This window comes from Uloborus diversus, chromosome 3 (assembly GCF_026930045.1).
Source record: "Uloborus diversus isolate 005 chromosome 3, Udiv.v.3.1, whole genome shotgun sequence".
Classification (NCBI taxonomy): domain Eukaryota; kingdom Metazoa; phylum Arthropoda; class Arachnida; order Araneae; family Uloboridae; genus Uloborus; species Uloborus diversus.
Window position 1 is genome coordinate 72,297,121 of NC_072733.1, and position 27,782 is coordinate 72,324,902.

At 32.6% G+C, this 27,782-nt stretch overlaps 2 protein-coding genes across 3 annotated transcripts in view; both read left to right on the forward strand.

Annotated features, from left to right (window-relative positions):
• The window catches only part of LOC129218249 (uncharacterized), a 56,984-nt gene extending 48,514 nt beyond the window's left edge, over positions 1-8,470 (forward strand). The window contains exons 2-3 of the mRNA XM_054852472.1: positions 3,474-3,815; positions 5,827-8,470. Of these exons, the coding sequence (XP_054708447.1) occupies positions 3,493-3,815; positions 5,827-6,343 (840 nt within the window). The 5' untranslated portion in view covers positions 3,474-3,492 and the 3' untranslated portion in view covers positions 6,344-8,470. The remainder of the gene's footprint in view (positions 1-3,473; positions 3,816-5,826) is intronic.
• A 1,908-nt stretch (positions 8,471-10,378) lies between these two features.
• Positions 10,379-25,719, forward strand: LOC129218107 (ferritin heavy chain A-like). 2 transcript variants are annotated; one of them, XM_054852304.1, is made up of 5 exons: positions 10,379-10,647; positions 15,446-15,564; positions 17,737-17,883; positions 22,945-23,073; positions 25,032-25,719. In XM_054852304.1, exons 1-5 carry the CDS (start codon positions 10,596-10,598, stop codon positions 25,182-25,184), a joined length of 600 nt encoding a protein of 199 aa, XP_054708279.1. In that variant the 5' UTR covers positions 10,379-10,595; the 3' UTR covers positions 25,185-25,719. The 2 variants fall into 2 exon arrangements, with proteins under 2 accessions (XP_054708279.1, XP_054708280.1); XM_054852305.1 differs by having other exon boundaries at positions 15,449-15,564.
• The last annotated feature ends 2,063 nt before the right edge of the window (positions 25,720-27,782 follow it).

Here is a 27,782-nt window from a genome sequence, read left to right on the forward strand (position 1 = left end):
ATGATGATCCGCCTCCCTACTTTGTAAAATTGTCTGTTATTAATTTTTGTCAACGAGGTATTGTAGCCAAATACTGAGATATTTTTGGTGATCATAAAATGATGCTAAACACCTTCATCCAAAATGTCTCCCAAATGAGTAGCAAAACTTGGCGAGTGTTTGAAATTATTCATAAAGACAAATTAATGGCAGTTTTTCTGCTGTTTATGGATTTGCCTAACTTAGCGGATTATTTCACATTTTTTACAAAAGTTTTAAAGATTCCTTTAATGGCAATATTTTGGTTACATGGTGAAAGCCGAGATGCATTATTATGCAGTCTTTGACTTCAAAAAAGCGCCAGTTGAATAAATTGCATTACGTCATGATTGAATCGATATAATTAATTATTGGTAACTGTTCTGATTACTATGAAATTAGTATATATATTTAGTAACTTATTTCCAATAGTATATTTGATGCATAAACTCGTTTGTAAGTAATAAACTTACAGATATTTTGAAAAGACTTTCTTTCTCCCAGTATAGGAAAATAATGGCTTTTCTGCCTATATTTTAAAGTTCAATTTGTGAAAACGTCTTTTGTGATTGAGAAAATTGATGTCATAATTGAAATTAGTGTACCTAATAGAATAAAAGTCACTCATTACCGTACAATCACTTTTTCATGACCCGAATTTTTCAGGTTTGCGTTATTTTAGACTGTAAATAATTTCTATTTTCTAACTTTTGCAAAATCAACTGTCGTTTTACTTAGCATCGTTATCAATTATTGGCATAGATGAGGAAAAAATCCTAAGAAAACAATAATTTCATGTCTGCTCCAGAGAAGCCTAGATTCAAAATTTCCATTATGTTTACTATTAATATTGCTGCTGTAAGACAACGAATTCTTGTAAAAATGATTTTATATTTAATCATTTAATGGAGGAATTACATGAAATTTACTGTTTTACATAATAACGTTTTTAAATCAAGTTTTTTAGAAATAAATTATAGTCTATGTTTCTCTCTGATAACATAGCTATCTATGGTGAAAAAATCGCAAAAATCGGCCCAGTAGTTTTGAAGCTTACCCCGGACATACATACTTACAGAAGAAACCATTTATGTATATAGATTCCTTGATTTAGCTATTAACTTATTTTCGTTTTCAATAGTAGAAGATTGTAGAGCAAAGTGAAATAGTTAAGATCACTTGCCTTTTTCAAAATGAACAAATTTGGAAACTTGTTTTGAAAATTACAGTACATGAAGAAATAACAGTGTATTTTATATTAAAACTTGCATTGAAAGATTATTTTTTATTTTCGGCAGTAAATTTGTACATTCGAAAAAAGGTGGAAATCCCCCATCCCCCTTTTTTTTTCTCGTGGTTCACAAAGTGAAAATAAAATACTTTTCTTGTGTTCTTTTAGACTGATAAAAAATATTTTAGATCAAATAAATGAGTTACTAAAATAATGAATGTATCAAAGAATGGATAGTGAAACAATAAACGAATAAATAAGTTAATTAATTTATTATTATGAGAGAATTAATAAATGAGTGAATAAAATAGCGAATGAATAAATTAATAGGTGAATGAATGAATAAATAGTGCGTTTTAACTAAAGGAATGCAAATGAATTAATTGTTAAATGAATATGTAAGTGATTTTATAAACTATTGAAAAAGTAAACGAAATGAACTATTTCACTTTTCCCCGCATGCACTTGACTAGTCGAGCAAAGCGTTTGAAATAAAAATATTAATTAAATAAATACTGCTTTGAATATAAGTAGATCTCAATTATTATTAAAATATTAACAATAAAATCTTCATAAATTTATAATGACAAAACTAATTTTTTAATAACAACAAAATACTGCAATATGATCATAAATTTTTACAAACTGCTTGTATTATCACATGCTTTGATCTTCAGAGATAGCATTTCCTAATTGGAGTAGCCTACATGTGTTAATATACAGTTAAAGTATTTCCAGACGGGTGGTGCTAAAAACAGGTTGAATATTTCACCCCATTTTACTTTGCCCCACATTCTCCTACTCATTTTAAAACAATATTAAGATTTTTGCAATGCATTTTCGTTCTTCTTTTTTTTAAAGGTAGCCAAAAAGGAAATGTTTTCCTACACTACTTGCAACTTTGTTGCAGTTTCTTGTCAGTCTCATTTGGATGCCCAAATCTCATGATCTTCCCAAAGAGATACACCATTAGTATCCCTCAGATCATCACTTTAAATCTCTTCACGATCTCTAGATCTCAAGAATGGTTTTTGGTGGTAAACCAGTCAGGACATAAAAGGAACATGACATCAATTCGAATGGCATCATATACATTTTGCCTTACTTATTTATATTTTCCTTTTTTTCCCCCTCTATCTTTATTTACTATTATTTCTGATAGTAAGCAGCATTAATTAACCAGATAGAAAAAATAGATCACGCTTCAAGCTTAAATATTTCAGGCGTATTAAGCAATCATTACACTTATAATAATTAACTTTTACCTACCACCGGTATAAGAGTGAACTCAACTTCTGGTTTTGAAGAGAATTATTCTCAAAATATGAACACATTATTCGTAAGAGGAAGGTCATCTCATAAGTAGTGCTGCAGTTGAGAAAAAAATATTGAGGGACGCACCTTTTCCTTGGGTACCTTTTCCTTCGGGCACCTGTCATGGTTGAAGAATATTTGTTAAACCAAAAAAAATTATATAGTTTCATTTACTCATACAACCTTTAATTTAAAAAGTGGACATTAATTTTCTTTCAACGGTGGTTTTAAAAAGATTAGCACTAAATTTGTGTAATTTTTACAATAATAAATTAAATATTTCGAGGGACGGCTGCCCTACCCCACAACAACACAACAATGGTCATAAGTGTAACATCCGGGCACACATAAGGGCCTGAGACTTTCCCCAGATAATTTCTTCACATTGCAGTCCCCTCAATGCCGTTTTAGTTTATCTTTGGTCAAATTGACCGAAGGGCCAAGCACTCGTGACTCATCTCCTGGATCCGCGCTTGCCATAGCATTACGTACTTTTCTCCTTCCTGTTCCTACATTTTTGCTTAGAACAGAGATTCACAAATTGGGTTCCATGGCATCAGGCACCATGGGATAATTTGCTGTACTTTTTAAAAAGCTAAAACTTGGCAGGGTTTTTTTTTTTTTTTCAGCCTTTTTTTAAATGATTTTGCTAGCTCTTTAGAAAATGCTGAAAAAATAATCTACTTGAAGTGTATGAAGATCTAAACCTTTAAAAATCAATTTCTCCTTTTGAGTTCATCTAAAGATACTACTTTTGTGCATCTGCAACTTTTTTTTATCAATATTCTTTTCCCACAAAATTTTGAGAGAAATTTCAATGCTGTCCCGAATTTTGTGGAAATGTTATGATTGTTATTGATTGTGCTGCTGTTGTTCATCCCAAAATTTATTCTTGAAAACTTCCAAACAGGCTGGATTTCTGAGCAGCTATGCGTTCGTACATGACAGACCATCGAACTCCGATGGCCTGGAAGCATCGTGACATGACATTGCAGAGCAACGGACCTCAGAGGAATGGCCATTCACACCATCACCACCACCATCATCATCACAGACCACCACCGAGTCCCACGATCACCACTTCCTCGTCAGACGAAAGGGAAGAAGTGCCTATGGTGAGAAGTCCTCTACATCACCATCACCGCAGACCACACAGCAGAGGGAATCGGTTCAGGGATGTACAGTCGCAGTTCTCGGCTGCCGACCCTTATCCCTCCATCGGACCTCCTTTTAGAACAGGAGGAACCCTCAGGTAAATAGCCTTTTAATTCCTAAGTCGAAAGTAAAGAAATTCAGCTGGGACACCAATTAACGAAATCAGGGGTTAATTGAATCAACCACTTTATTGAATCATACTGTCAAAAACAGATCAAAATCCAACTTTAGTGAATTAGCCACTTTATTGAATCAGCCAATTTACTGAATCAAAACTGTTTAGAGCAGACGTGATTCATATAAACGGCGGTCACTACATGATTTTCATTCAAAATGTGACATCTCTTAAATCAGGGCATCTGAAATTCAGATCTCTGACTAATCAGGTCACCCGCTGAATCGTTAACAATGATTAAAAATAATTCTCTTCCGAATTATGATGGTAACTGTCAACCAAATCCTGAGACATACGAGGGCAAATCAAAAAGTCTTTGCGCCTATTTCTTCTTCGTCAAAAACAAGTACATACAAGTATTTACAAATATACGTAGTGTACTACGTACCTTACATTATTTCTCCACATAGTCACCACACCGGTTTAGACATTTGTCCCTTCGCAGCACTAAATTAGAGATCTCCTTGTGGTAAATTCTTCTGGCTGCCTGTGGAACCGCATTCTTGTCTTCTTCACATGTGAATCTCTGTCCTACCAGAAACTTCTTAAGTGGAGCGAAAACGTGAAAATCACTAAAGCAAGGTCTGGACTGTAGGTCCCTGTGAATTGCTATAGGCTTTTGGCCCTTGCCCCATACAAAACGAAGAACAGTTCGCTGCTCATAAGCTGTGGACGTCTGAGGAACATCCGCCATCTTAAATGATTAATTGCAGCTCCTCTCTTCCGAGCAGAAAGCAGATACGGCTGGTACTGTTCAAGGAACTGTCACTGCTGGGAATGTATATGTTTGCTTTGCATTCACAGCCGTATTTTGGCTTTAAAAAAATGGGGCAAAGACTTTTTGATCTGCCTTCGTAAATTCAAATGGGAAAGCCATGTAGATTGATTTTTTTTACAGAATCAGCATTATTTTTCCGATAAATTCAATGCATTTTACTAATACGAATATAATTTGATAATGAAAACAGAACTATATATGAATGTCTTTTCACTCTGCAGACTATTAGATGATGAGTATATTTTAAAAATATTTAACGTGTTTAGTGATTTTGAGAATTAAAAACTTTATTTTTATCTGATGCTGGAAGTTTTTCATTCGATTTATTTTGTTTCTTTTTAAGGAAAATTTAACTTGAAAAAAATTTACTAAAATTATTTCGATTTCTTTTACAAAATACCCCATTCCGGCGGTTTTTTTTTTTTTTTTTAATTTTAGTCTTCATATGCAAAATCCATTATATATTTCCGTAACTTCTGCAGCACTTTTGCTGTCGGTTATGCAGATTTATGTTGAAAATAAGAGTAAAATGTAATCATTAATTTTGAGTCCACATTTTTAAACTTTACTCCATTTTCACACAAAATGTAAAGCACATATTACGCACAAAAACATACGCAGATATCTTACCGAAATGAAATTTTACCTCTTCTATGAAACCTGCTTCTCCACTAACGTACTTCGGTGGTTATTAACATTGAGCAATGTAAAATTTTTTCCTTCGCTTTCTCCCCAAGCAGAAATTAATTCTCTCAAGGCGTTTGCTGTCAGAGAAGAGGCATCCTATACTGCCTATATAACATCCTATTCTACTGAGCAGGTATCCCATCCAGAGACTGCATTTTCGTCCTTATTATGGACTCGTCAGTTTGGAATATGGAATAACTGAGACGGAGGCACAAGTCATCTCCTTGAAGCTAAGAGGGCCAACAAACTGGTAGATAAAGCAAATCTATCCCACCAGTGCGAGCCTGCAAATATGGTGCGGTTCAATTTGTAAATTGAAGGCAAAGCTTGGATATTCAGTAGTAAGTTACCAACCCCGAAGCCAGGGTTAAAGCGAAACTACATGCAACAGGTTATTGCGCAGGTGCCATAACTACTGTGTTTTCTTATCATTGTTTTTACAAGAGCCGTGTCTTGTCGTTTTAACAGGTCCACCAGAAGTGTACCAGCCCTTGCCTTAGCTACGTGGGACGGTGAACCATGCCCAGTCCATGGCCACGGAGTGCCTCTATTCCACCACCAACATCCCCACAATGGACTCAGCAATGCTGGCACAATGCGACGCCACGGATCTCTGTTCGATGTCAGACTTCCGTATTTTGGACATCCCCCGTTTGGACCTCCGGTGCAATTTCCAGCACCCCCCACTCTGCTTGAGAAAAAATCCTTCCACGGGTCCATGCAACTGAATCCTTACATGGTACCACCGATGATGCGGCCAAGACCTTATGTGATACCTGCGGGCGCCGAACCTTTGCCAGTGAGGGATCCTTACAAAATGGGGAGGACCCCGCCTGCCTCTGCGTACGCTGGATCCAAGGCAGACGATGCGTACAGCGTGGATCAAGTGTGTTGCAAAGGACATCTAATTGTGCTGTGGATCATATTGGCTGTCGTCACGGTCGGGGTCATCCTGGGAATTGTACTTGGAGTGACGATAGCCTAGCTTTTTTTTTTCTTTTTTTGGAGTATAGCCAATTTTACGTGAAAATTTTTTTTATCTGGCGGTGCTGTTTTTGGAGATTTCAACAGAAAAGAAGTACAATTTCACAGAAACATTTATTTTGTTGGCTTTTTCAGATGGTTACACATTGATATAAGATCACTATTGGAGAGTTAAAGTCTTTCAAAAAGACGGAAATCGCGCTAAACTATTTCAAACTGACTGATTTTCAAACTATTCAAATTCTTGAAATTAGTTCCATTTCAAATTATTTAAGCATTTCAAACCGACGCAAATTCAAATAAGCTCAACTTCAAGTTATCCGAAATCACATTTCATTTCTTTTACTTGACCAACTAACAACTGCTTTTGCTACTATCTGCAAATTAAAACACATTCCAAAAAGAACCTTAATTTTTCATATGGATGATCTTATATCAATGTGTGTCTGCATTTTTAAAATTGTTGCCATATATGTTGTTTGTTGGTGATCTTGCTAATATCTTACGTAGATAATAACTTCGAAAAATTTCAATTACATATTAGTCATTGTTTATAACTCTAATTTGTACCCACCAGGCACACATAATTTTCACAATCATTTTTTTTTCTTTTTTTTTTGTATGGTGTGTAAAAAATGCGTTCCTGTGCCGCAAATTATTTAATGAAATATTTTATCCTTCTTGAAAGAAACAATTTTTCAAATATGTCTATGTTTGTAAAAAATATATATGTGCTGTCTGAATAAAGATTTACATTCTTAGATTTAAAATTATTTTTTTACTATGACGTGTGTCCTTTTCGTATTGCTAATCTTTGCAAGTATTCCTTGTAATCAGTCTTGTTTTATTTCCAGTAGCTGTCTCAGCTTTTTTCATTTGCTGCTCTTGTTGTACTCTCAGTAACGAACTTCTATTTACTTTTTTGCTCTCGCTCTGCTTCCAGTTAACTAGCTATTCCTTTTTCTTTGCCGCTATAGTTTTACTTCGAGAAAATAAGCAGCTTCTTTTTTATTTGCTGCTCTTGTTTTTACCTCCAGTAACCAACTGCATCTTTTTTCTTTAATGCTACTTTAAGGTTTTAGCTTTAATGCTACAAGCTAAAATTTAAAATTACTGCCAAATTTGATTCAGTCTCGTCAAAAAAGGGAAGTTGAAGAATCTCATCATTTAAAACGAGATATGCGTCGTAAGACTAGAATTTTTGCCCAAGCATTTTTCTTTCTTTCCAAAGTTTCAGCTGAAATTTTAATCTGAAAATTATGATGTGAAGTGAATAATATTAATCAAAACAAATAAGTTTAATAATTGATATGTTAATCCCAAACCATAAAAAGAAATCAACATATTTTTCCTTCTTTCTTTTTAAATGTATTCGTGTAAATGCACGGACAATTTTGTGAACGCTATCAAAGAAATTTTGTGAAGTGTTTCTAAGCGTTTGCGTCTTTAATGCCACTATACCTTGTCCATTTACTGCAGTCAATAGAATAATTTGACGGTTACAAGAGTAACAATACTTAAACACAGTGCTGTAGTTGGAGGGCACTGTTCCCCGAAATATTTGGTATTCTGTTGTAAAAATAAGGCAAATGTAATGTAAATTGGTTGTGATGCACCTTTTCTCTTGGCGAGTCTGGTGAGTTCCCCCAAAAATTTTTTCCCCTAACTACAGAACTGCTTACAAATACAAAACAGAAGCGAACAGAAGGCTATAGAGAGAAAGAAACCGTCCCTTCTTAATATTTTATAACAGTTTGAGCTAATTTCTACTTTTGCATAACTAAGGCAGTGAGAAGCAAGCAAGCAAAGGATGTAAGTGGCAAAATTAAAAATTTGGAGATAACCAGTACAAATGGTAGGTGAACCTCTCCTCAGTCTTGGGGCAAGAGATAGTACTAGTAGTCCTGGTAGGTGCTGCTGTACAGCACAATTTGGGGAAAAAAAATTAATGAAAGCCTACCTAGGAAGTTATCTCAAAACTTGAAAATGTCCACTTGCATCCCTTTGCTTCTCACTGCCTCGTATGATGTTTGAAGACATATTCAATACAGCTCAATGTTTTAAAAGGGTGCTTTGTAAACTATGATTGTATGTGCTTTATTGAAAATTTGTATCTTAAAATAAAGTATTTTTACCTAAATACAATGTTGTGTTTTCGTTGTGAAATAGAACCATCCAAGTTTCAGGATAACTCAATAAAATTATCAAAATTTCAATCTATCAACACATCTAAACAGGGGTACCACCTCCCCCCTGGCGCAAATCCCCTCCCCCCCCCAAAAAAAAAGAAAATTGTCTCAACATTCTTTCCCTTTTTTTATTTTCTAGCTCGCTTTTTTATTTTATTTATTTTTTAGTTTGTTTTATTTATTGATTTCTTTTTAAAATATTTTTTATTTATTTGTTTATTTATTTATTTTAAATTTTTTTAGCATTATTATTATTTCATTAGAAAATTTCTGTGTTACGCCAATGACACACACAAGCTAAATAAATATGAATGGAATAAAATAAAATAAACTAACTTAAATAAAAAAACAAATAAACTCAATAAATAAATTTAAATAAAAAAATATAAAAATTACCCCAATTTTTGTCGAGAAACAGCAAAAGCCACGCTCACTTTTGAAGCATAAGCTTTCAAAGCCGTGGGGCTGGGCTGGGGTCAATGGACCCCCTTAATGACGGGCCAGGGTTATAGCTAACCCAAAAAAAATAAAGCTAAACCAAATTTCTGACATAGTCTCTCGGCCGCCCTGGTTTTAATGTGTCCTCCCTAGACTCTCATTATTATCTTTTTTTTGGTGGAGAGGGGTAGGAGCGCAAACACTAAGGAGGGGGGAGGGGTCGTGGCGGCATGGCGCTGATTGTGCTATTGCTTTTTTTTTTTTTTTTTCGTGGAGGGGAGGGAGTTCTGACATATTTTGTTTTTTGGAAAGTAATCATTTGGGGGGAGGGGGGTCTTCGTGGTATTTGGGGATATGTGCCACTGCTTTTGGAGGATGGGAAGCTCCTTTTAGTATTTGAGGAATACGTTTTTGCTCTTGGAGGAGGGGAGGTTGGCACCGCACTAGGGGCCATTCAATTATAACGTAAGGACGATTTTGGCAATTTTTGACCCCTCCCCCATATAAGGGCAAAAGAGATTTTTTGCCCCCCCCCCCCCCCCGCCCCCGATTATACGTAAGATTCCATTTCGTTTTTCACAATAATAAAATAACGAATCTTACATCACTGGAATCGTTATTAAAATCACTATTATTAAAAAAATAATAATAATAAATAAATAAAATAAACCTTTTTTTTGGGGGGGGGGTGCAAAGAAATATTTACTAAAAGGAATCTAGACTGAATGTTTTTTCGACTAATATTTTTTTGTATATGATGCGATACTAATTGAAAATCATACATATCCCATACACACGTGCGATTCTTTTATTATACTTAACACGATATATTCTTTAAAAAACAAGAAAAAACACCTCATACTAATACGTTTTTTACCTTCCAGAAGCAAATGAAACAGGATCCGTACCAAACCATTTGACCGAGCGATTTTTAATTATAAAATATCGACTTGGAAAATATTATGTAAGAATGGTACTAACCCCCCCCCCCACACACACACCCAAGTAAAGGTATGTAGAGATTTTTCCAACCCCCCTCCCCCTCAGGACCCTTACGTAATTAATGGATGGCCTCTACCGCACACCTGTTTTACTGCTGTTAAATAACTAAATAAAAATTACGACTCTAAATGATTGGTTGATTAACACAAAGTGGGATATAATGAGTTTCGTGAATATTTCTTAGGGGTTTTTTATTCTTCTTCTTCTTATTATTATTATTATTATTATTTTTATTTTTATTTTTTTGAAATTCATAAATTTTGTTTGAATGTTTTTTGAAATAAAAATATTTTTTTGTGTTGTGCAGGTTTTTCTTAACTATGAACTGCATAGAATACTGTCCACCAGGTAGCAGCACCAGCTACATTGACAAGCATCGATTAACGACGTCATTATGGACAGTTTTAGATTTTAGTACATCTCCTGATATAGCCTTAGCAACAGCGGACTTTGGTAGTTGCCTTCTGTGCCAGTGTGTGCAAAGGCAATTTTATCAGATTAATTAAGTTTATTTCTCTAGATCTGATCATCCTTGATTAGACTTTTATATTTTAAAGATCATAAACTTCTTTTAATCGCAACAGTTTTTGTTGAAAGTTCGGTTCCTTCTTTGTTAGTTTGACAATGAAAACTGCGTTGTTACTTGTTTTGATTCCTTGTGCCTGCGCACTTCTCGGTGAGTATTATTCCGGAAAACATTTAATCGCACAACTTCCTTTTATTGAATTAATTGTTTCCTTCTCTTCTATAAATTCTATACCGAGAAAATACGTTTCTTTGACGAAAGGTAGAATTGATGTGAAATATTTGTTTACTAATGTCACTTTACAACTTGGAATATCTATGCTTTTATTTATGTCCGTAATTATGATTTTAGCATGCAACTCATTTGAAATTCTGTGTAAAAAGCCGCCTACTCCAAAATGTCTCCGTTTTCTTTTTTTTTTTTTAATTTATATAACTTAGCATAAACTGAAGGTAAATTAAAAGTCATTTGAATGTTATCAAATTCGTGATTCTCGATTGGGTTTGGATGATTTGATAAAAACGAACAGGAACACATAATTAACAATACTTTAAATATCCTACACGTGATGTCATCTTTATATGTATAATTGTGACGATATTGGGGGCAATAAGTGCCTTGCCCGTACCCCACACCTACTTTTGATGTTTATGTAACATGGTACATTATGTAACATGTCACGTTAGTTATTTTTACTCTTGAAAAGTATTTGGTACTGATTTTGAAAGATAGAAACTGCCATCGAGTAACTTTAAGTATTAATCTCAAGATGTTTTTACTTTGCCTATTTCTGAGTTCAAAAGAATGGTTTAGTTATTGGTGGCATTCTTAGCTTTTCCTCCTTTCTCAGCAGTTAACATGAGCAGGAAACAAGCAAATATGCATGTGTCCTGCTCACTAAGGATGTTGTGCTGTCTAGGGCAGGGGTGCTCATCTAGGAATGGGGGGGGGGGCATTGCGCAGTTTAATTTTAATGGTGCAACTGCAAACATTACATTTTTTAGGAGTGTGTTTCAAGGGGCATTTTTCTTTTTTCAAGGGGAGATCTTGGTGGCATTTAGGTGAGGGTGTGCCCTTGCTCTTGAGAGATGGGGAGGGGGGATTAGCACCCCTGGTATAATGAATATGTTTTATTTTAATTGAATAGAGTTAAAAGCAGCTGTGGTTCCAGGACTCTATACAGAAATGTCCAAACACTGCAGTTGAGTGTGCATAGGAATTAGTGAATGTATCTTTTAAATAGTTTCAATGTTTCAAACTTAAAACTCCATGTTGGTAACTGGACTAAAAGCTGGCAAACATAATGCCTTTTTTTTTTAAAAACGGTCAAATGCGAATGCTGTGCTGCTCTGCTCATTAAACTTGATACTTAAAGACCTGTGGGTCTAAATGGTGATTTATAAAAAATTTTAAATTCTTATGTTAAAGATAATTTTCTTAAGAACAATAATCTGTCGACAGATTTCCATTAATGGTTTTTAAAAAAGATCCTTTAAGGCAAATTTATTGCATTTCCTTTCAGAAAGTTATCCCTAAGATATCACAGTTGCAGCATCTTCTAAGCAAACCAGTTTGCAATGGTATAGGAAAGAAAACTTGAATTTGGATAAAAAATTAGGTGGTTCCAAGTACTTAGAAGTTAGAAGTAGTGTTTCACAGGCAGGGTCCACAGCAGGGTAGTGTCCACAGAAATTTTGGATCATGCAGGGGTTCCCATAGGGGGGGGGGGGGGTATGGCACAAGTTGCACTATGAAAATTTGGGGGGGGGGGGATTTTTTATTTTTTTATTTAATTAAAAATAGTTTATTTCATTCTGCTTATATTTTATTTCATTTATTTAGTTTTGTGTGTGTGTCTGGCGTAGCACAGAACTTTTCTAATAAAATAATGATAACAATAATTAGAAATAAATAAATAAACAATGAATAAAAAAGCATTTAAAAATAAATAAATAAAATGCATTAAAAAATAAATAAAATAAAAGAGAGCTAGAAAATTTAAAAAATAAACAAGGTTGCAAATAGGTTTTTTTGGGGGGGAGAGATTTGTGCCATTGAACTTGAGAGTAAGATGGGCACCTCTGGGATCGTGTCACAAATGACTTCAGGGCCCAATACAGGCTGATTTTGCTACCGTTTTTCGGTACCTTCACAAAAATCTTGTTTTGAAATAGGTACTTTCACAAAAATCAAGCAATAAAATCAGTAGCTTTACAAAAACATCGAAAATTTCACAAAAATTTGCATTTTAAAATATAAAACTTGTTTCTCAGTTTAAAACAAAATTTACTCATAAAATAAAATTCTAAGCAGGTTTATATGAACAGTCGCTTAAATAACAATGTTTTTGTGGTATTTTAACTAATTTTTAGCTGTTTCTCGCCAAAGTGTATTTATGCAATATCATCACAATCCTTTAACATTTTGGGGCACTGTTTTTCTCATAATTTCCAATGTTGTACACATTACATAGCCCATTGAGCCGAAATTACGATGGTATTTTTGGTACTTCTTAGGTTTTTAGCTCCCCCCCCCCCCACCCACCCAATAAACGAAACCTGTTAAAAATAATGCTAGATGACATTTACACTTTTTGAACTAAAATTTCACTTGTTCTACTTCTCTTTTACAAAAATTAGGATGCCTCTAAAAGTTCACAAAAACAATGCTGGTAAAAAAGAACATTCACAAAAATAAAATGATGCAATAATTTCACAAAAATAGGTAAGCAAGAAAAAAATCCTGGATTGGCCCCTGGACTTAACTTTTATGGGGCCCCCCTTCCATATTGTTTACTCCTAGCTCCCTACATATATTTCGCCCCGCAATTTAAAAATCTCGGGCTTGGGGAAAAAGGGGGAGAGGTGTGATGACCCTTTGAGTGACCATAGATAACCTAAAGCTGTGATTTTAGGAAACAATATTTGATTTAGACCCCCTATTTATGACCAAAAATGACACTTATGCCCCCCTCCCCCTCAGAAATAACCCCACCTCCAAATCCAAAGGCTGGATCTGCCTTCTACAAGGTTCAGTTTTATGACCATTGTTTCTACTATTTTTATAAGATGAGCTTTCGAAGAACTTTCAATAATTTTGCAATGACTTATAAATTATGTGGATTGTTCATAATGAAGCATAAGTAGCTTGTAGTGAAATGTCATGCAAATTAACTAGTACCAGCCTAGTTGGGTCCATAGCCTGTTTGTCCTATTGAATATTTAGCCTCAAGCAAAATAGTTGGAGGGAGCCTATCATTGATGGGTACAATTTTTGCACAGCTGACAGTACCTACCAAGGGACTTTGTTTTAAGTTTTTCAAATCTTAAGCCAATCTTGAAATTGGGAAAAAATTCTACTTCTGTGTCTGTAGGCATTAGGAATGGTTTTCTGTAGAGACGTACCGAGTACTCGGTAACTACTCGGTACTCGGCCAATTTGCCGAGTACTCGGTACTCGGCCAAATTCTGATCAGATACTCGGCCAATACCGAGTAGTTGCAAAAAATTGAATATTGTCCAAGACAGATACTAAAATTTATTTAAAAAAAAGAGCAAGCATTATGTTCTGCAATCATTTACAATTAAAATTTATAAGTCAAATTTACATTTTGAGAAAAATGAAGTTTGTAATGCTTCAATGGAATTAATCTTTATTTTTATGTCCCCAAAATTAATAAAACTTTTTTATTAAAAATTATGCAAAAAAGGTAAGTATAGAAAATATGGAATTTTTATGTTAAAAATGGATTTTTGCTACAAACAAAAATTAGTTATAAAAAATATAAAAATACCTTTGCTTAAAAAATAAAATTAAATAAAACAATGTTAAAAGCACAATGCAGGAACACTGCAGACACGTGTTTTGGCGTTACAAGGAATTTCTTTTTTAATGCACAAAATGGGAGCTCGTGGATTTAAAGGCATCCGACAAAAGTCGGATTTTTTTGTTGTATGTCTTTACATTCTTTAGCTCACATGCATGTTATGCACTGAAAAAGACATTCCTTGTAACGGGGGGGGGGGGGGGGGGAGCGAAACACGTGTCTGCAGTGTTCCTGTACATTTGTTTTATCTGCTTTTAAAAATTATTTATGTTTGGTGGACTAGAACTATAATTGATTGGTATACAGTGAAACCTCTCCTAATGGACACCTCTCTTATGCGGACAATTTTTAATTCCCCAGTTCCAATGCAAATAACATTATTAAACCCCTGTCCTGCGTACACCTCTCTATTGCGGACAAAAAAAAATTGTCCGCATTAGAGGGATTTCAATGTAATTTGTTTTAATTCCAACTTGATTAATCATACCTTTTATTTATTTATTTTTAATTTTAAAAATAATTTTTTTGTAAAATTTTTGACACAAACAAAATTGTTTAAATATAATGCTAATTAAGTTTCAGCAGGAATTTAGTTTTAAAAACTATTATATGACAAGGAGGTCTATACTACTATTAAAATAAGTTCAAATTTCATCACATGTGTGTCAGTGGTTCTTCTTAAAACATAATTGGTACTTGGTAACTCGGCCGAGTAGTGAAAGGCCGAGTACTCGGTAACTCGGTACTCGGCCGAGTAGTGAAAGGCCGAGTACTCGGTACTCGGCTACTCGGCCAAAGTGCTACTCGGTACGTCTCTAGTTTTCTGGAAAAGCTGTTACTTGGGGAATAATTTTTGGAGAGTTAATAAACTTTATAGGGGTTGGATAGATTGACTGTGGTTAACCCAACTAGTACTTAAAACTATTGCTAGCTTAACTGGTGCCCAAAACATATTGCTTATCAAATCTTAAGACTTGTATTTGTAATTTCCAAATTTGAACTTATGACCCTTTTAGTACCATATATCATCTTATCAAGATTTATCTGAAAAATTTTGATTGATTCTAACTAAATACTTAAAATGTTAAAAATATTTGTTATGTATCTTAAATTTGCTTACAGCAGACAATGAATTGCACAAGCCTCATAAAGATCGATATGTTCTTCATAAGAATTGTGATGCTGCCATACATAAGCAAATTGACGAGGAAATGCATGCCAGCTTAGTTTATGCTGCTATGGTGAGAATTAATTTCCATAAACAGTTTTTAATATTTTTTCATTTGGAGTAAAGTTCTACCTGTTCATAAACTATTATAAAAATAGAAACTGTCAATTAGAATCTCAATAATGTTTCTTAATGTTATGGTAATACTCAAAATGTATCAATCAGTTAAGTTGTCATAATGGTAATTAATTTCTAATTCAAGTACCTAATTAAGTTCAAACAATTCAAGTTTTTAAATACACAGTAGAACTTCAACTGCTTTCAGAAAATCATAATTTTTGGTAGTTAAGAATGCTTGAATTTTGATATATGCAGTTTTATATGATGCCATTACACACCCATTGTTGTCAAGGATTTAAATCCCCCCCAAAAAAAGTTTCTATATTGAGATCGTAGGAAGTCTATGTTCATGTAAACACAGCAAAATTTCTGAAAATTTTTCTAAACTACACTCGAGAATGGTCATTTTCTCTATTTCAGTCAAATACTTTTTCACTAATCACTAAAGAAATAAACACTGATGTTTTTAATGTAGTTGTAAAGTACAAGGCCTGATTAAGATATAGAGGAGCCCTAGGCTAAAATACTTTTGGGGGCCCCCTGTATTCAAACTCTATAACTTAAGCCATTGGCTGAAACAATTTTAGTCATAGACTAAAGCAATTTCTGCCATTTGGGGGCCCTAGGCCAGGGCCTAGTTGGCCTATTCAGTAGTCAAGCCCAGGTAAAGTATACTGTCTAGTTCTTAATTAAATACTGGGCTGAAACAACCCAATTGGTTAGACTGTAGACTTGTAATCAACGAGTCCCCAGTTAGATATTACCCGGCCAAAGAACCTCAATCTATGCTAATGATGACAGGTTCATTTCAAAATCTGTCGTGATCAAAAAATCCTCAAAGTTCCTATATCAAACCATCATCAGGGTTGCTAGTAGGTAAAAATGAGAACTTATTTTTTAAAAAAGAATGTAAAAAGTGTATTAGCTAGTCAAAAGCAGGGTTGCCACGCCACAGGGAAATCCCACAATCCCAAAAAACAGGAAGAATGCAGGAAGTTCAAAAATCAACAAAAAAAAGGGGTATATCTAGGGAATTTTGAAAATTTCCTCAAAAATCAGGAAAATGCAAGGTATATATATAAATATATATATTGAAATTGTGAAAATCAATGCCCAAATATATAAACTACCTACAAGAAAATAACAATAGTAATAATAACAATATTAATAAAGTTCAGAAATGAAGTAAAATAAAAACGGCATTTTGCTTTTTTTTTTTTTTTTTTGTTTAAGTAAATATTAAAATGATTATCACGAAAGAAAATTCTTTTTATTATTTTATATAACTTGCATCTTGAATTTTATGATAATTTAATTAGTCAATATTCATTGTTCTGCTTAACTTTTACTTTTATGTCCGAGCAATGAGTGGTTTAGGGAAGGCTTTTTTTTTGATCTTGCATTAAAAAGCTAACTGAAATAATAACATATCAGTTGAATATATTTATTACCAATTATTATTTATTTCTCCCCTTTTTTGAGGAAGGGGGGGGGGGGGGGTCCCTGTGGTGAAATTATCAAGATGTTAATGTTCTTTTTCAAATATCAGTGTTCCTTTGTTTGTGATGTTTCATTTTCATACAGGAAAAACAGAAATTTTTTGTTTCGAAAATTGAGTAGGAACCCTACCAAAATTTTGTTGAGTTACTACATCTTAATTCAGGAACAGAGGCCACAATTACCAAAAAAAAAAAAAAAAATCCTCACAAAAACTAAACCCTCATAAAAATTGATCACAAAAACTAAACCTTTTCAATTTCTAGTACGAAAATCCCACGCATACATTACATGGCACATTTTTAATATTGGCAACTGTTTTACATTTTCCTGATTGCTGCCATGAGTTGTCAAAGTTAGATAGGAGCTTGTTTTGTGAGAACATAGGTTGTTTTGTCTTTTTTTATGGACATATTTCAAGAAAACATGCCATTAGGCAAGATTAAAAGTTTGCTGAAAATGTAAAATAATATGCCAATTAATATTGAAAAACGTTACGTAACTTGAATTTTATGATGATTGAAATCTTTTAATGAAGTCTTTATTTCATTTCTAAAATGTTTCGAAACTTAATTTAGGCTCTAATAGATAAGTGCTGTATTTTTTAAATATCTATTTTGTTTTTCAGGCTGCTCATTTTGATAACAATAATGTTGCCCGAAAAGGTTTAGCCAAATTCTTCTCTGAAAATTCTGTGGAGGAACGTGAACATGCTCATAAATTCATTGATTATCTGAACTATCGTGGTGCAACATTTTCTGGATTTGATATAAAAGTAAACTTTTTGCTCAATGTTTGTCACTATTTTGTTTTATATTTGTTTTTAAGAAACCATGGTTTTTTGTTTCAATGAAAATGTCAAGTACGTTGTGTACTGTAGATTCGTCATTTCTGCTTCTCGTTCATTGTATCGAAAATTAAACTGGAAACGCTCGTAAAAATACAAATTTGTGTGGAACACTTTGAGTCAATTCTTTATAGGAATAAAGTTGGAAGATATATAGTTTCTTTACTTATCAAAGAAAATAAAACTAATGAATTACAGGTTTCTGGAGAAATATCTCAAACAAAATGAGATTTCTTTGGAGAAAATAGATTAAATCAAAACAGTAGTAGCAAATTTATGTACAGCTTTCATGAAGGAATATTATGATCTTAATCACAGGTAAAGAGACCCTCGTTCTGACATTCATTTTTGATAAGGAATATTTTATCCTTCATTATGCTATATTTAGACCAGAAAATTCCTCTACACCTTGCAACCTTTTCAGCAAAAGCTTGCTTTCAACCATTTTGTACCTTGAAATGATGTCTTAAACTTATTTTCTCCAAGTTCAATGTGCAACATACAAATAACTCCGACTGTGTAGATTAATAATTTTCGTCAAATACAATTATTAAAATATTTGAATTTTTTAAAAAAGTAATTAAGCTTATTAAAAGCACAACCTTATGAAACATATTTTGTAAGAATATTCCTTTGAATAGAGGTGTAGACTGGTATTTTTCTTTGGTAGCCAGTGGCTACCAACACCAAAAACTTTGGTAGCCACTTCAAATTTTTGGTAGCCAAACATACACCCACACACATACATATATATATATATATATATATATAAATATACAGAAAAGCACCGTTTATACATTTCTCTTTGGTACGTTTTTTGAATTGGTCCCTGCAGAATCCAATACATTTTAATGCATACCTATTGTACGTTTTTCCCCTTATTACACTTTTTTCATACAGTCCCTTCAAAAACGTATAAACTCTGCTTCACTGTACATATATTTTATATATCTATGTATTAAAAATCTTAGCACAATAAAAATCAGTACCAGTGAAGATTGGTAAGTATTTTCCTTCTCTCATTGAAGAAATCTGAGAAAGATTTGGATTGAAATAGGATGGAGGAACACATTAAGTTAAAAATCTAATATTTGTTTGACCTACCTGTTTCACTTTTCATAGAATCCCCCTTGCCAACATATTTGCAAATTTAAATTTGTAGGACCAAATTTTAAAATTCAAAACCACATAATGAAAACAAACTAGAAAAATATTTGTAGTTTGCGAACAAATGGTTATTTTAAAAGTCTGAATTAGTATTGAACTAATAATAAAGTAGCTATCCACTACTCTAGAAATCTGCCTCTCAACATACGACATTTAGTATCGTTTATAGAAATAATACATTTCAAATTCAACAGCAAAAAAAAAATATATGTTTAGATTTAATATTTTAGGATAAATTAAATTGATTAAAATAAAGCCTGTAAAAATAAATATATGAACAGGATTTATTACTTTTTAGTTATTAAAATATAACTTTCAATTATCAAAACTTCTGAAGTATTCAAAAATGCAAAAAGATTAGCAAAACTGGTGTGCAATGTCGGCACGTTTCCCGAAAATAATTGCATTTATTATTTATTAAAATAAAACTTAAAATAAGCTGACAACTTCCGACTGCCAAAAAAATTAAAATATGTTGGTACAAGATGCAAAAGGAAATCTAAAGCACAAGATGCAATTATCCTCAAAGTGCGATTCCAAAGTTAGCATGGCTCCAAAAATAAATTCTTTTATTAAAATGGAACATGAAACAAGCTAATCTAAGGTAGCACACATCAAAATAACTTTTGCTTATCAAAAATATGAAGACAATTGTACAAGATGCAAAAAGATTGAAAATTCAACCACGAGGTGCAGCTCCCCGCGAAGTGCGGTTACAAAGGAAGCAGGGCTTCAAAAATAAATTCTTTTATAAAAATATAACATAAAACAACTAATATAAGGTTGCATTTGTCTAAATAACTTTCGTCTGTCAAAAATATTAAGATATGAATAAGATGCAAAAGGATTTAAAACTCAACCACGTGGTTATAGTTATACGCGAAGTACGATTACAAAGAAAGCACGATTCCAAAAACAAATCAAGTCTTTAAAATAAACATAAAAATAAGCTAATTTAAGGCAGCCTGTGCCAAAATAACTTCCGATTATCAAAAAAATTAAAATCTGTACAAGATCCAAAGGGATTGAAAACTCAACCACGAAGAGCAATTCCCCGCAAAGTACGATTACAAAGGAAGCGTGGCTTCAAAAATTAATTCTTTTATTAAAATGGAACATAGACCAAGCTAATCTAAGGTAGTATACGTCAAAATAACTTTCATTTGTCAAAAATATTAAGAAATGAACAAGATGCAAAGCTATTGAAAACTCAACCACGAGGTGCAGTTCCTCGCGAAGTACGATTACAAAGGAAGCATGGATCCAAAAATAAATCCATTCATTAAAATCAAACACGAAAAAGGCTAATTAAATTTAGCCTGCGCAAAATAACTTCCGATTTTAAAAAATATTTTTAATATTTACAAGATGTAAAAGGATTGAAATCTAAATCACGAAGTGCAATTTTTCGCACGAAGTACGATTTCAAATTTAATATGGCTTCCTAAATAAAAAGTCATGAAAATTAAACATTTAATAAGCTAATTTAACGCTGCATCTGTCAAAATATTTTCAGATTGAAAAAAAATTATATTATATTAAAATATTCGCAAAAGATGTAAAAGGAACAAGGGAAGCAGATTTTCGCGAAGCAAGTCGTGAAAAGTTTCATGACACCCGGTGTAAGTCGGCCACTTTAAAGTAATTTGGTACTTCTAAAAATTGATTTTTAAATCGATAGCGTATTATACAGCAGAAAAATAATGTATTTGGTGCCATGTTTAGTTTGTTACACACGTTACAGTAATCTTTCCAAAAAAAAAAAAATTCTATAATAATGAAAAATGAACTGACTTGATGCTGGTTGTCTTCGTTTTGAAGAACTGAAATGAAGTCTTGGAAGATGTATCCAATTTTATTCTCTTTGAGCTACCTCTACTCGTCATTTTCAACCTTTTAAAAAGTTATCAGAATTAGCTACGCCGCCGTATTTACGTTTCCCCTCCTCAGGCACTGCAGATGCTGCGGTGTTGACCTTGATTGGGTTCAGGGATCATGTCTGCTGGACCGCGGGGAGGTTTCAGTTTTCACCCCCCCCCCCCCTTCCCGATTAATGCTCTAAGCCCCGAACGCAGTGTAGGTGTAGCAAACGGGAAGTGGTCAACGAATCAGCGAGGAGAGGGGCAACATTTCAACTTTTCTTGAAGGTCAGTAAGTGACCTCGCGTCTAGACGAGTGACTACCACAGCATGAAAAACTGGATCCGAAAGCACAGTGCAATCGATAACTTCAACTTGGGGGGATTTTTTTTCCCCTTTGGTCACCCGGTGGCGATCGGCGCTGAAATCTTTGGTAGCCATTGAAAATTTTTGGTCGCCAATTGGCGAGTGGCGACCGCTAATCTGCACCTCTACCTTTGAAGTTGAAAAACATATATAATGTTACATCAGTAATGTGACTACAAAAATTGTGCTACAAAGTTATTAAACATTGCTAGTTTTTTTATGCAAAAGTAAAAAGTTAAGATTTTTTGTACAAAATTGATGCAATTTAATTTTTCTGTTACAAAACTGATACAAATTGTAAATTATCTAATGTGTAGTTAACACAAGTTTGTTTTTGCTGATAAAAGGAATGATACAGTACTGCGTAAAAGGGATGTGACGCCTGATTTTGTTCTCTGTCGGAAACTTGTCCTTGAATAGTTTCCCAGACAATTAGAACCTGAGTTATAAATGTTGATAATTTATCAAAAACCGGTAATTTATGTAACCGGACCACCTTTCAAAACTACAGGGATTTTAAAAAACTTTTTTGTAATGGAGGGGGTTGTTTGGTTCTACCTGTAATGTATATTTCATTTCTTTTTTTGTCAGTGAAAGAGAATTTTTGTTTTGATCTAACTATAATTAATATTTTTATTAAATTTAATTTCTCTGCTTGGGTAGAATTTTGTTTTCTATGTGTAACATGTATTTTAATTAAATTCATTTTTCTTTTAAGGGAGAACATGATTTTTGTTTGAATTGTGATGTCAACTCTATTTTCAACTCTATTTTTGTTTTGGGGAGGTGGAATTTTTAATTTATAATTGTGATGCATATTTCAATTAAAATCTTGTTTTAAGGTGATTTAATTGCTTTTAATTTAATTTACATTCGACTGTGATATCCAGGAGGCCCCTAGTGCCTATAACTTTGATATTTGGTACAATATATTTTGGACCTTGGAGGGTCTGCACCTCTAAGTGATTTATTAAAGTTTTTGATTCTTATTTTATAATTTGTTTGTTTCTTAGTAAAATTTTTACTCAATCTGCCTGTAGGTATGATGAAATTTTTTGCTCACTCAAAATTTTAGACCAGTAGAAAGGGTTTTTCCCCACAAGATGAAGTGTTTTGATTCCTTTAGTCGATTGGAGTCTGAGTTATAAGTGTGTCTAATAAAACAAAAACCTTAGCTAAGTTTAATCTATGTTTGAAGTTACTCAAACTCAGTGTAATAAATCCTATCAGAAGCTCTATTACTTCGTGTCAGAGGATTTATTTTGTCACAAACCAAATATGGTAATGCCATCTTCAGGGGTTGGTGAACAAAAGGCACATAAAATATAAATTCTCTCATGATATTGGGGGGGGGGGGGAGATAAATAAATACAATTGAAATTTAGAGTCATTATAATAGCTTAAATGAGCTAAAATGGAAATGTAAGTATTTTCTGGAAATATATGGAAAAATAAAGGATGAGGTGTTTAAGATTAAACTACTTTAGGAAACGATTGAAATATGTGCATCGGGTTTTTGCAATGATGATAACTTTGCAACTCATTGCAAAGTTGATTCTTGGTGTGACTTTATCTCTGATATAAATTATTTTTTCAGATGCCGAACAAATACACATGGACAAATGCTATTGAAGCCTTGGGAGAAGCCTTGAATCTTGAGAAACATGTCAACAATAAATTGTATCATCTTCATGATGTTGCTTCATTGCAATGCGCAGATCAACATGTAAGTTAAAGATTAGCAACTCTCTTTTTGTACTTCAATAAGCTCAGCTGGATAATGCATCCTATTGTTTCATTTCAGACATAAAAGTGCTGGTGAACAATGTTTTTTGTTGTAATTATTTTGCCTTTAACTGTTCTGCCAACGTAGGAAATATACCTTCGTAAAATTATATTCCTTATTGTATTAATACATTGTAGAAATGCAAACTATATTGTAAATATCTAGTATAGTAGTAAAGAATTAAGTTAAATAAATATCTTTGTGCATAAAAAGTAAAATAGGAAATAACCTTAAATAACACAAATTGCAGATTACTGTCAATCAGTATGTTGTTATCAAGGGAGAAATTTAAAGTCTCAATTTTTTGTATACATTTCACTATTGCCAAAGCCTTTATTTATCGAAAAATGGATTTAACACTGAAAAGTAGCAAAACTGTATTTGAGAAACTTCCTGTGTTCTGATAATTAAAATTTAAAATTTGTTGTTTCAGAGAAGTATTGTAGGCAAGCTTCTGATTTTGTTTTCATAGTATACTAAGCATTTCTATTTTTGTGGTAATTTAGTATTTCAGGAATAAATTATTCCTTAAATATTAATTAAAAAATAGTTGCGTTTTCTTCAAACCTCTGTAATCAGTCATGTGCAACTATTAAGCAAATTCTAACGCTATATAAGCAAATGGTTACGAGGGTCAATCCAGCCAGATTCATGGGATGAGTGTGCTCAACCATTTCCTTTATTACTTATGGCTCCTAATAGCCAAAAGTCGTTTTCAGCCGAAAATAGGATTTTTAGACTTTTACATTTGAGCTCAAATCTATTTCAGTAATATTTATAGCTGCTAATGTTATATTTTTGTATTCAAGTACATAAGATCTCTCATGCTAAGTTATATACTGCCCTGAGAAAGTAAAGTGGTGCAGTATTGAGTTTTTAAGAGATTTGAAGAAATAAATTTTGAATACCATACAAACAATTAGGAAATGCCGCAATTTGACGCTTTTTTCATACTTTAATTTCAACGGCAATCAAATAAGCAAGCTTGAGCAATAAAGTACAATAGATGACAAAAATGCAAAAAAATTGACGATACTGACCTTTTCCTTCCCACAGAGTAGTTGTAACTTAATACTTGAAATAATAGCAGCAGGGCAAAATTCAAGGTCAAATGAAAACTGTTTGAAAAATTTCAATGGTCCATAATTCTCATGGGGAACAAAAACACAAACTGAAGTTTTGCAAAACCACTGAGATTTTATTATATTGTATTAAATACTTTAATACAAAAATGCATTCACTGGAATTACACTAATGAAAAAAATCTAACTGTAATTGTGTAGTTTTTACCCTTTGGTGTTATGTTAATAATTAGAAAAATGACATTTTTACTTATGTTAATATATGTACAATAAAGATCAAATTGTAATTTTTTACTTAGCTATGATGCTTTGATAAAGGATCAATGTTATGAGCTAGTTAAAAAAAAAAAAGAAAAATTAATTAAATAAATGAGCTACAACTGTTTTATAGTAGAAATAATCTAGAATTATTTGTATTCTTATTTTTGGAAGAATTATTTTTGTACTAGAAGTAGGAGCATGTAGGGCAAAGTTAAATGGTTAAGATGACTGAGCTTTTTGAAAATGAACCAAATAGAAATTTATTTTGAAAATTACAGTACATAAAGAAAGAACATTCTATTTTACAATAAAACTTACATTGAAACAGTATTTTTTATTTTTGGCAGTAAATTTGCGCCTTCAAAAAACAGTAGGAAATTTTTCACTTTTTTTTCATTGGACAAAGTGAAAAATGATATATTTTTCTAATTAAATATTTTCTATTCAATTATAGAAAATATTTTTGATTAAATGAATAAATAAAAGGTTTAATGAGTAAATGAAAATATATTGAAACAATAAACTGGAAATTAAATTAGTTAATTTCTTTTTCAGCTCATGGACTTTTTGGAAGGAGAATTTTTGGATGAACAAGTCAAATCCATTGATAAGTTGCAGAGATACGTGTCTATTCTAAGTGGAATGGATACACCCATGGGAGAATTTCTTTTTGATCAGCAGCTGCAAGGCTCAAAATCAGAGCTGTAAATGTTCTCTTAAAATGCACTTCTATATCCCAATGCTGTTCTATCCTTAAGACACCTAAAAGAATTTGCTATTACCTTAATACTGTATGGTTAGACATTATTTTATTTCTGACACAGAAGTATTATTGTCAAATATTATTTCCCTTGCATTTGCCATTTAGTTGCCATACATTGTATGATTTGTGTTCTACTTAAAATAAAAAATGAATTGTTGATTTGGTTATATTTCTTTTCTGTAAAAGTTCAGTATTGTGTTGAATCTCAGGTTATTTTTACTTAATTTAAGTTCTGTTACATTAGTTAATGTGCTTCATATATTGATTTAAATAAATTGTATGTTGTTTGCATTTATGAACCTTTTTCATTATTGAAATCTTTTTTTATGTATTATGAAATTTTTTAAAGATGTTTATAAATTCCTGCAATAAAAAGTGTTGCTTTTATTCTACACAATATAATGATTATAAATGTTATTAGAATTTTAATGCCTACATTTGCTTGTATTTTTCTTACAAATAAAATCATTAACTCTGTTATTTATGTGAAAATTTATTTAGTTCCTGTTCATGAATGGATTTAAAACATTTTAATCATAAGCACAACTAGGGAATGACAAAGCCCCTCTAGAAAACTATTGGCCTGCCAAGGTTTTTTTTCTTCTTCTTTTGGAACTCGGTGTACATTAAAGGTAAGTTAAACTCCCCAATTAAATATTTAAAAATATTTTGTGCTCAAAAATTGTTCTTAATGTACACCTTTCCACCTCTTTCCCCCATTTCTAAAGATTGCTAAAAATTGAGCTCCTAAAACTCGCATTTTAAAAATCCCATAAACCCCTGAACCTTTCCTTTGAACACTAAAAATGAGCTCATATTTTGTTACATCCTCAATTCCGAAATATTTAAGGCTATTGTCCCAAGAGATTGGTGCCAAGGCAATATCAATCAACATACTTAATCAAAATTAACAGCAAATATCATCCCAATCTTTGTTGCATACGACATGATTTTCAATCAGGAATGAATGAGACAATATTGTAGAAAAGTTTTGCCTTTTTATATTTTAAATGAAAAAACTCTCATGACGACGGTTTTAGATTAGCAACCATAGATGCACTAAAAACTAAACAACTTTGTGGCCTACTAAAAATACTGCAATAATATTGTAAAAATTCTATTTTAGTTAATTCATAAATCACAGAAGGCAGTAATGGCAATTTTTAAATTTCATTTTTGACAAGTTTTATATTTTAAATTGTCTGTTTCTGTTTTAAAAACTTGTTCAATCTAGTGCATTTTAGTTGCAATCTTCACATGCAGATGTCACGTGTAGTAAGAAATCTCAAATGTACAAGTGTTTTGTTACCTTTGCTAATTGACTAACAAATCACTACAACGTTTCCACCCCAGAGGAAAAGATATACAGAAGGGTTGGCTCCTTTGTAAAGATGAGTGCCGACTTTCAACTTGTCTCGAAAGCACAGGAAACCTGTTTCGACTCCGACAAATCCGACAAAGTAAATTCATCATTTAGTCATTCTTTCTTCAACTTTTACTTTGGAAAAAGATGGGTAGTTGTAGTGTTTATATGTGGTAATGTTATCGGAAAATAGAGGGTATATGGATATTGTTTATCATGTTTTTTCAAAGGAGTTGTAGTTAAAAAATATATGGGTTTGAAAAGGCAAATGAAAAGAGACTAAATGAAAAAAAAAAAAGCTAGAGTTTGTAGCGAAAGGTTCGCAATAGATAATTACAAAGAATAATATGAAAAACAAGTTGTTTGGTTAGAAAACCAATGGTTAAAATACAGTAAAACCTGTAAAGTTGACCACTTGTCTAAATTGACCACTATTTTCAGACACAGAATTAGATCTATATCATATTATTCAAAGTCTATAAGTTAACCACTAAAGTAGCAGACCGCGAGTGGTCAACTTACACAGGTTTAACTGTACTTCAGTAAAATGAAATGCAAACGAAAAAAAATGCTGTTATCTAGCAAATTCAAAGTCGTGGAAAGCAGAACAACTGCAAAAAAAAAAAAAACGTAGTCTAAGAGAAAGAATGGTTTTAGATTTTTCACCGAAATGTTGTTCTTAGACCCAGCGTAAAAATGTTTCCTTTCGAACCAAAGCAATAAAAGTTCTTTTTAGAACCAAAGTAATAAAGTTATTCTTTCTCGAACCAAAGCAAAAAAGGTTCTTTCAGACTCAACCCATAAAAAAGTGGAAGTTTTCAAAACTAGTATTAAAAAAATAAATACTTTAAAGTAGTATGTTGTAGCCATCCCGAAACATTCGTCTATATATTTCTTATAATTTTAATCCCTCCCCATGCTTGACCTGGAAGCAATATTCCTAACAAAAGCAAAATTAAACACACCAAAACTTGACAACCATCCCAATTCCCCATTTATCTCAAAAGCAAAGCAAAGAATGAAAATTGAAAATTATTTCAAAAGCCTTGCTTAAAATAAGTACAAACATTTATTTATTAACAAACACGAGATGGCAACAGTTTAAATCATCGCGATTTTCTAGTTATTTTCCAACAATTAAAATCACGCGGAATAAGCAGACGACAGTTTATTACAATTT

Bases quoted from the DNA above. Each gene is read 5' to 3' on its own strand.
- LOC129218107 (XM_054852304.1), top strand. From the start codon at position 10,596: ATGAAAACTGCGTTGTTACTTGTTTTGATTCCTTGTGCCTGCGCACTT. The intron at 15,565-17,736 runs GTGAGAATTAAT...TTTGTTTTTCAG, and splicing joins GCTTAGTTTATGCTGCTATG to GCTGCTCATTTTGATAACAA. The intron at 23,074-25,031 runs GTAAGTTAAAGA...TTTCTTTTTCAG, and splicing joins TGCAATGCGCAGATCAACAT to CTCATGGACTTTTTGGAAGG.